Genomic DNA, 11,467 nt, shown 5'->3' with positions numbered 1-11,467 from the left:
ACGAATCTAAATTTAAGTTCTTAAATTGTAAAACTCAAATGGTTCTTTGATTATTATTTTTTTTAAATTTACTATTTAACTGGAAATTAGACTATTTAGACTATTAGATCTTTCCATCAGTTTCTAATCCCTATATATCACAATTATTTACAATCTCATCCCTCAATTTTACATTGTTTATAATTTACCCGCATTTATCAATTCATCCCTACTAATTCTTTTCTTTCTCTTCCTCTCTGCTCTTTTATTATTTTTGAGAAATAAAGATAAACAGATAAAATTAACTGATGAAATTATAAATAATTACAAATTTAATAAATAAAATTATAAATAATTACAATATCTAGAAACTACGTAGTCATTTATGTTCAAATATACAGAGTAAACTAAGTGGGCCGGAAATTAAATCAAGAAATTATCAAATCAAGAAAAAAGGTTCTCACACTTCCCAAAAGCCTAAAAGTGAAAAAATTCCTCCTGGAATTGGCTGCAAATACTGAAGATTTCATTCTAAAATTGGCATTTACAGTATAAGAGAGGAAAATAATGAACACACCAGGCATGAAAAAAAAAAAAGAAAAGAAAAGAAGAAAGAAGAAGAAGAAGAAGAAGCAGCAGAACCAGAGAAAGGAACTTGTTACTATGAATAATCAAAGGCTAGTCTATTGAATTACGAAAATGGTTCCTACAGAGACTGCATCTTACATACAAGAATCACAGCTCAATTTACAGCAGAAGAGAAGAAAAAAAAAATGACAGAAATTTCCTGTATGAGAAGTCCAAGGATGTTACTGCCTGCTATCTCCATGATACAAAAATTGATACCAGGCATCCTTTATAAACACTACACAAACCTATCAACCATTTATTTCGCCTTCTGCATTACGATCTGGAGAATCGTCGCCTGCGCTTCTATCATTATTTTTCTTCTGCCCGGAACGAGATGAGTTCTTGTGGGAACCTTGCACTGGATCAGTTTCGGGATCATATTTTTGGGAAGCCAGATAATTCAGAGCCATTACTACATCTGATATTGCAGGCCGCATATTAGGCTGCTCCTGAACACACATTGCAGAAATGGCCAGAGCTTGATACAATCCTCTCACAGGATATTGACCTTGAAGTAAAGGGTCAACCATGCGGGAAAAGTTCCTCCGGTCTTTGAACATTGGCCGTGCCTGCAAAGAATTCAGACGTATAAATTATCGGAAAATAAGAATTAGCAATCTACTAAACGCCAACAAAAGTCCACATTTCCATTCAAGTATTAGTTCAATCTCGTTGAAAGCTTCCAAGAACAAAAGATCATTTTCAATGAAAAATTGCGGGTTAATGAATAAACAAGAAAACCAAAGCTGAGGCGACAGAATACAGAAACAAAATATAGATAAAGAACTGATTTCAGTCATAGCACGCAGGATTCAGTTGACAAATTTGTTAGGAGCAATGCAGATAGAAATTTTATTGCAAGTAACAGCAAGGAAAAGGAAGTAAATCTCAAATCTGGCATTCACTTCAGCTAAAGTTTCAATATAAGTTAAGAAGCATGGAATCAAATAACAGCCATTACGTAACGGGATTTTGGGGACGTTAAGAAGTGCAGCACAATTCCCATATATGATCTAACTTTTACAGTTCAAGCTTTGTGCAAAATAATCATTTTCATCCACAATAATGAAGTGTAAAATCCTATTTTTCAAAAACTTAATTTCAGGGCACATTGTAAAATTTTCTAGCATTATATACTCATAGAGTGATTAGGTTCAGTATTAAATAATTGATTCAAGATACATTACTCACACAAGATAGGAAAACAACCATAACTGGAAAGAAAAATCAGTCAGCTACTTTCAACGTAGTTGGTGCTTTAGGGGTCATCAGAAAGGAACCAGTTAACAAGAATCATTTTGCATCAACCAACTGCATATAAATATCCAAATTTTTTTCTCTCAATTAACAAATTACCCAGACGTAAATATTTCAAGGGTTGATCTTTTGACTGACTGCTAATGGCTGATCATAAAACATCTAAAAGATCAAAACGATTGCAGTTGAAATTTATATTACTTTGGTGCTAAAGACGTTTGTAACAAAAGAACGAAGATGAGTTCTTCATTATAGAACACAAAATTTCACCTAGGGCACCAAAGACTTTAGACTAATATAATTAATGAGCCAGAAATCATCTTACCCAAGCAACAAGATTCTGCTCGCTACGATCCCTCGTTTGATCAATTGCTTTCCTGCCTGTGATGAGCTCCAAAAGAACTACCCCAAAGCTATAAACATCTGATTTAAACGTTAGTTGACCTGTCATTGCATAGTCTGGCGCACAATATCCATATGTGCCCATAACCCTTGTAGAAACATGAGTCTTATCCCCACTGGGTCCGACTTTGGCCAAGCCAAAATCAGACAGCTTTGGATGATAACCCTCACCAACCAGAATGTTGGAGCATTTCAGATCGCGATATATAACAGGAGGTTTCATTTTATCATGCAAATACTCTAAACCCTTTGCTGCACCAGCAGCGATTTTCATTCTTGTGTTCCAATCAAGTGGTTGCCTATCTCGTGGAAGATCTGCAAAACGGAAATTATTAAATGAAAATAGAATCGTAAATGGTAAGTTCTGAAATGAGCAATCAACACAAGGATGAGATGGTACGTGACTTACATACCAAACAAATGGTTTTCTAGAGATCCTAATGGCATGTACTCATACACCAACAGCCTCTGATCTCCCTCGGCGCAGTAACCAATCAACTTAACAAGATTAGGATGATCTGCTAGACTTAATGTTAATACTTCAATTACAAACTCCCTAGTCCCTTGAAGGCCATTTGGATCAAGTTGCTTAATAGCAACAACCTATATCAAATAAAACAACATAATTCAAGTCTTAACCACCAATTAAAACCAAATCATTTGACACTGTAAAATGAGCTTTACAGCAAAATGGAGTAAGAGTATATTAAAAGGGTGCCCACCTGGTTGATTTTATCCAAATGCCCCTTGTAAACTTTACCAAAACCTCCTTCACCCAAGAAACAATCTGACCGGAAATTGCCTGTTGCGGCTGCAAGCTCTTCAAAGGTAAATGTTTGGGCCAGCTTCCCATTGTTTCTCGCACTGTTAGAAACCTCATCCACCAAATCTAAATTCTTTACATCCAAAGATAACTGATCATCATTAGAAGTCTCCTCTTTCTTTAAATTTGCAACTGGCTTTACTTTCAATGATCCTGTAGAACGAAATAAAAATTTTTAAAATGCATGATGAGATCATAAGTACCATAAAGACCCAAATGAAGAAAAAACATATATATGATTTTGAATGATTTATATTTTAGGATATTACAGAAAATGCCAAAGCCATCAAATTTGAAAGCAAACAAAGAACATTTTGCTAAAGACAAAATAATGAACAACCATAGGAAGGTTTTGATGATTGGTGGTGGCCATTAATAAATCACCAACAACAGCAGCAACGTAAACCCTAAACCCAGAAAACAGAAGCAGCAATGCCTTCCATGAGAGAGAGAGAGACATTACAACTTCGAGCTATTGATCATTTCAACCCATTTCAGCAAGAATAAAATTTGGCATTCCCAAATCACTCAACTGACAATCAAGAGCAAATTTATACTCAAAAGACCTGAAATTAACAGAGGAAAATAGAAAATCCCACCGAAATATCCATTTTGATCAATTTTCAAAGATAAAAAAAGGGGGCCACACTGAAAGTGAGAGAATAAACCTTAAATTTCCCAAAAAAAAAAAGGGTTTTACATTTCAAAATTCAAAGAAATATATAATGATCATGAAACATTAGATTAATACCTGAAGTGGGTCGTGTTTGATCGTTGCGTTTAATGCTACTACTGTTGCTCCTCTCTGATCGCTTGCTTGATTCTCCAGTGCAGCCAAAACACCCCATAATTATTGTTCTTCTTATTTATTAATAACAATATTGTTATTATCAATTTCAACCAAAAAATAAAAAATAAAATTGTTTACTTTCTTTCTTCCTTCCTTTCTTTCTTGTCTATCTACATAGGAAAAGAAGCAGAGAATGCTGAGAGAGAGAGAGAGAGAGAGAGAGAGAGAGAGAGTGCTATAAGAATTAGCTCCTTTAGGTGCTTTTATATATAACAATTTTTTTATAATTCTTTCCGGCTATGTTCCAGTGTGAACCGAACTACATAATTTGTTAAAAGGCAACGAACCAAAAATTACCACGTGACAAAACCAAGGATGAATGCATCTACTTTTACAAATAAGAATCATACACGTAAGAGTCTGAAACTGTTTAGTCAATAAGTTCAAGTTGTTGTTGTCTGTTTGTATACTGTAGTGCTGATGTGGCACGTGGTTAGTAGTTTCACAGTGATTTGGTGTACCAACAGATCTTTGTCATCTTTCTAGAAGCAATATAAAGATTTTTTTATATATTTATTTTTAAAAAAATTGTATCACCTGGCCGTGACGTACCAATCGCACAGCTGCCATCAATAGCCGTCTGATTTCGTAGCGCGTTCGAGAAGTCAAATGTTTTTTTAAAATTTTAAAAAATAAAAATATATATGTGGGCAGAATGGGACCCACCCTCGATGTTCTCAACATCAAAAACGCGGTTTTCGAATTTAAACTTAATTTGAACGGTGATGATCATCTACGCGTCTAATCAGGGGCTTGACTATGTATTGCGCTTTCGCTGGTATGCGATGCAACTGATCACTAGTGCGATATGATTTTACCATTTTGTCCTAACACTGTATTTTAAGAGCTTTATACAGCTGTTAAACAGGGTAAGAGAAAGAACTGGGAAGGTGGGAATTTTCGAAAATTTTAAAAAGGAATAAATTAAATAAATAAATAATAATGATGGTCAAAAGAGTTGAGCTTCTTCTCTTCTTCTCGTCTTATTAACTGTTATCCAATTTCAAGATGATGAAGTTTAGAAGAAAGTCCCTAATTCCATATCCCTAATGCTAAATTTTATTTTTTTATTTAAATTTATTCTTAAATTATTATTAAAAAATTAAATCAATTAAAATAAATTAAAAAAATATAATTTATATTTTTAAATTTTAACACATTGTAATATTGTTTAATATTTTAATAATTATATTAATTCTAATTAACAGCTTAATTAGAATATAAATTTTATTTACATATGCAATTGGCAATAATTTTTTTATAACCGCCTGGCTTTCCTAACTCAGGAATAAGGACGGATCCAAAAGAAGGTCACAGGTTCAAAGCCCGTCAAACCATATGCTCGAAAGATAGCCTGATTTCACGAGGCTGGGACTAGCAATTCAGGGCAATTCGGATCAGATACGAGCATAGGCCCAATAGAGAAGCAGGCCCAATCACTCACCAACCCTATTCACATGCGTGACAGGGAGAATTAAATGGCCGTCTGGCGTAGAGAAGGGGTCTGACACGTCGGTACGTACGAGCCTGAGTGACATAGACAAGTAGCACTATAGATGTGAGGGGCAGGTAAAAAAGGGAATCTTCTCTTTGAAGGGGGGCTGGCTTCTTCCTCAGCTCCATATATTTATTATTTTCTTCGCAATTCTGGCCGACTCATACTACGCTAGTTCATGAATCTGACTTGAACGTCGGAGGGTCTCCACCGGGGCATTCTCGGTAGGCCCCTGACCATTTTTTCTTATTTTGCAGGCCCTTTCATCAAATAGAATATTGAGAGACCCATCTGATGGACCCATATGATGAAGCAAGAAGAAAACCAGATCTATCATGGACTAAGAGAAATTTCAGATTTATCAAATGGCGCCGTCTGTGGGAACGAAGGAGATCTTTTCGTCACCGGAGTTCCTAAATTCACCCATTGAGATCCACATGAAGGTATGAAAGTTTATGCGAAAAGAAAGCTGGAGATTTACAATAACCCAACTGAATAACCTAGCTGAAAAGAAAGATCCAGCTGGTTCAAGAATATTTTGATAGTCTTTCAGATAGTTTATTTTAATATTTACCGAATTTTATTACTACTAATCTTTTCTTTGAAACTTGGTAAGATGAAACTTCAGATCGGAATGTTTATCTATGAGTATAAAATTTTAATTTTTTCTTTTTTAAAAAAAAAAGAATAGTAAAAATAAAAAAATAAAAAATGAGTGATATATATATTTGTTGAAAGTGGAAGGTCGGCTATATATATGTTGTAAAGGTCAGATGGTCAGGTCGGCTATAGAGTCCCAAGTTAGTAAATTAGAGAGAAAATTAATAAATAAAATAAAATAATAAAAAAAGGAAGATCTGCCAGGAAAAATAAAGCAGCTTGGGTAGATTGGGCAGCTCTCTGACTGGACAACAAATAGACGAGTTCGGACTGGAAAGTAAGTCGGCAAGGTTGAGATAGACAGCCAATCACTGACAGATCGATGGAAGACCTCAAGATAAATGTCGATGGAAGAGCTCGGTCGGGTCCTCCTCGATAAATCAGTAGAAGAACCGACCTAGCCGCCCTTGGCAAGTTCGTGGAAGAGATCCGGCTAAAGATTGATGGAAGAGCTCCAGCTAAAGATTGATGGAAGAGCTTCGGCTGGTCCCCTTCAGGAGGTCGGTGAAAGGAATCAAGCAGGACGACCTCGATGAACCAACCAAGCAAGTTAGGTCGACTGGTTCATGAGCTCAACTAGAGCAAGGCCCAATTAGTTGGGGTCGGCAACACATACTCCAACTGATTGGACTGACTGGACAACCTCTAAGTGATAAGAGCATACTAAAAGAATTCCAGCAAACCAGACGAACTGATTAAGGAAAACCTTTGTTGAACATGTGAGTAGGAAGTTGAGGACGAGCTGCATGCCGACGCACTGAAAGATGATCCAATTTAATATGCAGTTGGATTCGCAGAAGTCAAAGTCAGGATTAGCTTATTGAAGAACCAAACATCGAAGCGCAACTTTCAAAGTTGGGCGAGGTTCATGACGGAGAATCTGAAAAGCCAGTCTTGGAAATAGATTAGTCGAGACTGGCCAACCACATTAGAATGCTCCAAAAGCTTGTAAAGCCATGTATTACATAGAGCTGGTCATACGTGGCTTCAGGAAGACTACATTGAAAATTTCCGAGGTCAAGCCTTTCGGGCATTTGTTCAAGAGGAGGTACCGAGGCCTACTTTGCCCAGTACTAGGGAAGCAGGACCAGATGAGATAGGTGGGGATCCACGTCCAAAAGTTGAGGATGATCTCGAGATAGGCGAAGATCTATTGAAAGTCTCCCAACATCGTAATATTGAAGAAATTGATGAGGACATACGAAGCAGGGGAAGCAATGGGCCTCCTCATAATATCTCAGAGGTGGATTCAGTTCACAGTTCAGATCATCAAGCTCCCACAATCCGGTCAGACACTAGACTTTCCAGTTGGGGAAGAAGAAGTGGGAGCTGGGAAATTGCACCAGAGGTCCTTGCCAACTCTAATGTCACTGAAAGCAAAAGCTATGTCACAGCTAAGGAACTGCGCCAATAATGATAGTTCATCCATTTCGGTGAAGCTGGAAGGCGGCAGTGGGACAAGACTGCAAAAGATCAGGAGTGGGGAGCTCAAACTTTAGCGAACCAGCAAGATCACGAATGGGGAGCTCGGACTATAGCAGTGGTCGACGTGGGTCTTGATGGAGCTGGAAGGATGCAAGCAGAAAATCACGAGTGGGGAGCTCAGACTATAGCAGGTCGGCCAAATATCAAAATTGTAAATTTTTCAAGATAGAGTTTGAGGGGATTGGAGTAAGCCACGCGTCAACATGATCCACGCAAAGGTGGTCGACGTGGCTCTTGACGGAGGTAAGTATCCAAATTCTCCACAAATACCATAACAATGCCATTGTAAATAATTTGCTAAAAATAGCTTGCATACGGTCCACTCCTACTGTAAATAATTCATTATTAATCATCATCACAACCAGACAAACTTCAAAATCAAGAATCTTTTACTCTACTTTCATTTTATTTATCGTTTTGCAGTTATTATTGATTTCAGAATTATAAAATATAAATAATACTTAAACTCTTCACGATATTTTACATGTTCAAGCATAATATTTTATAAATTGAAAATTGAAATATAAAATTAAGTGCCTTGTGTGATATATTATTTATTGATGAATATTATTGAATTAACAACAAGCGTCCTCGTTATATACACTCTGTGCAAGCTCTTGTTTTGCAGAAAAATCCTGAATCTCGTTCAAGACCTCAGGCAGGCAAGACCGGGATCTCCAAGATCTCCCGGAGCCACAAGACCGGGATCCCCAAGATCTCCCGGAACCACAAGACCGGGATCCCCAAGATCTCCCGGAACTACAAGACCGGGATCCCCAAGATCTCCCGGCACCGCAAGACCGGGATCCCCAAGATCTTGCAGCACCACAAGACTGGGATCCCCAAGATCTCCCGGCACCACAAGACCGGGATCCCCTAGATCTCCCAGCACCGCAAGACCAGGATCTCCAAGATCTCCCGGAGCCACAAGACTGGGATCCCCAAGATCTCCCGGAACCACAAGACCGGGATCCCCAAGATCTCCCGGCACCGCAAGACCGGGATCCCCAAGATCTCCCGGAGCCACAAGACCGGGATCCCCAAGATCTCCCGGTGCCACATAACTGGGATCCCCAAAATCTCCCAGCGTCACATGACCGGGATCCCCAAGATCTCCCGGTGCCACAGGACCGGGCTCCCCAAGTGCCCCCGGCACTACAAAACCGAGGTGAGAGGATGAAGGGAACTATTCTTTTGCCTTTTATTAAAAAATATTGTATGATCACAGCAAACAGCGGCATACGATGACAACACGCAAAAATAACTCATAAGAACACAGCTCCGATCTCACACCAAAGATTGGGGCACTGTGCCATAAATGAAAAGCTAAACTCCGACCTCCCAAAGGAGCTCGGGTCATAAGGTAAAAAGACTTTTACCTCATGCAACAGCCTAAAAGCGCTAAAGCGCCATGCTGACCTCAAGAGGGTGCTGGAACAGAAATAAAAAATCTGAATCTAACCTCTCGAGAGAGCTCGGATCGCAGGGTAATAAGACCTCAACCTTGCAAAATAGTCAGCATATAACGAAATTAAACTAAGGCGCTCAAACGCCCATATCATGTAGCAATGCGACCTACTAAAGGCCAATGCAAGGCTCACGGCGCCAAAGCGCCATGTCGATCTCAAGAAAATGAGCTCGGTACTGGTAAAGCTAATAGGAAGACCAAATTAAGGCGAGGCGAATCCTAAGCAAAATGCATATCAAGATAGAGAACCAAACAAAGGACCAGGGGCAATCATAAGAGGCAACGACCTCGAGAATTAATTGCTGGTACTAAACCAGCTCAGCTGGCATAGAGAGAGGTTTAAGCAGCAAAGAACCCATAAAACGCTCGAGGGTAGACAGCTCAGACAGTTGGGGGCAAAAAACCCAACTAACCGAGACATACTTGAGAACCAAATGCTCATATAAAGAATTAAGGAGACAGAAGCAACGTAAAAGGTCGAATAAACCATTCTAAATGGCTGGAGGGGGCAGTAGAAAGCCCTGACTCATTAGGATACAAAAGAATTGAACCGCAGTATGGTCAAGTCCAAAACAGATAGTCCGACCTTTTCAATCCAGGGTCTATCTCCCCAGAAGCTTGGAGAGGCCTTATGTCTGTACCGACATGGCTATAAGCCTACAAAAGAAAAGTTAAAGCCGAACAAACAATCAGTCAGACTAAAACATAGCCCGTATAAGACTTGACAAGAAAGCAAGAAATTAAGTCTGACTTCACAAAAGAGCTCGGGGCACCAAAGTAAAGAAAATGAAATCCCAAACTCTCGAGCTCATAGCACAAGCAGCATCATGGGTGATAGGCATAAAAACCTAGGCAAAGAACAAAAATCCGAGCTCCCGAACTCGCAGTACGGACTGACTCACAACAAGTAAACAATCAAACTGAATAAAGCTAAGTATAGAAGAAACAACAAAGAGCCGAGCTCCCTATATGAAAAGGCCCGCCAATGCGAAGTGCGCGAAGGGATAAACGAAAGCGAAGGGTCGTGCTCACAGCTTGGATTAACTCACAGTAAACAAGCGCTTAGCCAAGATGACCCGGGAAGAGGAAAACAACAAAAGGCCAAGCTCCCTATCCAACGGAGCACCCAGCTCAGACCGCACCAACTGTCTGAAGGTTACATCAAGAAGGACAAGATGTCCGAGCTCATAACAAGAACAAGATTTAAAATCGTCTAATGCGGGGCATTCATGCAAGCAAGACATTTCTTTGGGTATTATATATCCAAGCTGGCAGCACTGACGAGGTCATGAGCCAAAAACAGAAATGCCCTCATGAGAATAAGAAAAACTCGTAAGTCAGAAGCTTAGCCAGACGCCGAGCTCTTAGCCCGGTTCAGTTCGACTAGCAAAGTCCCAGTAGAGATAGCCTGGTCCATCAATTAAGCAAAATTGACAAAGCCAGAAGACAGTCTAAGTAAAAAATAATGATGAGGTGCATGCCGAGGTAAAATATCATTCATCATCAAATACACATCTCCATATCGCCATACATTCAAACATCAAAGTAAAGAGACAAAAAAATAAAAAGGCAAGGAAAGGACACTTTTGACAAGAGCAGTTCTCAGGCCACACGGTTATAAATAGAGTTTAAGGATTTACCCCCTCACCAGTCATGGAATAACTGCCGAGGAGGTAAAGGGGCAATTGATAACCGCCTGGCTTTCCTAGCCCAGGAATAAGTACGGATCCAAAAGAAGGCCACAGGTCCAAAGCCCGTCAGACCATACGCTCGAAAGACGGTCCGATTTCACGAGCTCGGGACCAGCAACCCAGGGTAATTCAGATCAGATACGAGCACAGGCCCAATAGGGAAGCAGGCCCAATCACTCACCAACCTTGTTCGCATGCGTGACAGGGAGAATTAAATGGCCACTTGGCGTGGAGAAGGAGTCTAACACGTCCGTACGTACGGGCCTGAGTGACATAGACAGGTGATCAAACATAAATTAGCCACATTTTTATTATCTTTATCATTGCTTATTTACACATTTTTCAACTTAATTTATGATTTTTATCTTGTTTTTACAGAAAAGGAAGAAATTGGAAAATTGGAGAAAAAGTGCAGAAAAGGCTGGAAAAGTGATTGGGTCAAAGTGATTTGGCCAAATCACTCACAGAGACTGGCCAAATCACTCACAGAGACAGAAAGCTAAAAACTGGACTGACTCACAGAAAGCGATTGGGGCAAGTGATTTGCCCAAATCACCCGCCCCAATCACATTGACAGCAGAAACTGACAGCAGAGCGGAAAAAAGGGCAAAAATCATATTTAAAAAGAAAAAGAAGTCCAAATCCACCTCAAATACCACCAGCTCAATTCCAAAAGTCACGAGGATGTCCTTCTACCAAGAGAATTCCATCTACAACAAAATTCAAA

At 39.3% G+C, this 11,467-nt stretch overlaps 1 protein-coding gene across 1 annotated transcript; it reads right to left on the bottom strand.

Moving 5' to 3' along the window:
• Positions 1-636: 636 nt before the first annotated feature.
• Positions 637-4,110, bottom strand: LOC110612719 (probable serine/threonine-protein kinase PBL5). The gene is made up of 5 exons (XM_021753489.2): positions 3,843-4,110; positions 2,991-3,244; positions 2,682-2,871; positions 2,192-2,583; positions 637-1,178 (listed from the first exon to the last, which is right to left on the bottom strand). Exons 1-5 carry the CDS (start codon positions 3,937-3,939, stop codon positions 858-860), a joined length of 1,254 nt encoding a protein of 417 aa, XP_021609181.1. The 5' UTR covers positions 3,940-4,110; the 3' UTR covers positions 637-857.
• Between the last annotated feature and the right edge of the window lie 7,357 nt (positions 4,111-11,467).

The sequence above is a fragment of the Manihot esculenta genome, chromosome 4 (genome assembly GCF_001659605.2).
Source record: "Manihot esculenta cultivar AM560-2 chromosome 4, M.esculenta_v8, whole genome shotgun sequence".
Taxonomy (NCBI): Eukaryota; Viridiplantae; Streptophyta; class Magnoliopsida; order Malpighiales; family Euphorbiaceae; genus Manihot; species Manihot esculenta.
Note: the sequence above shows the minus strand (reverse complement) of the source record. Positions and strands in the feature narration are given on the sequence as shown.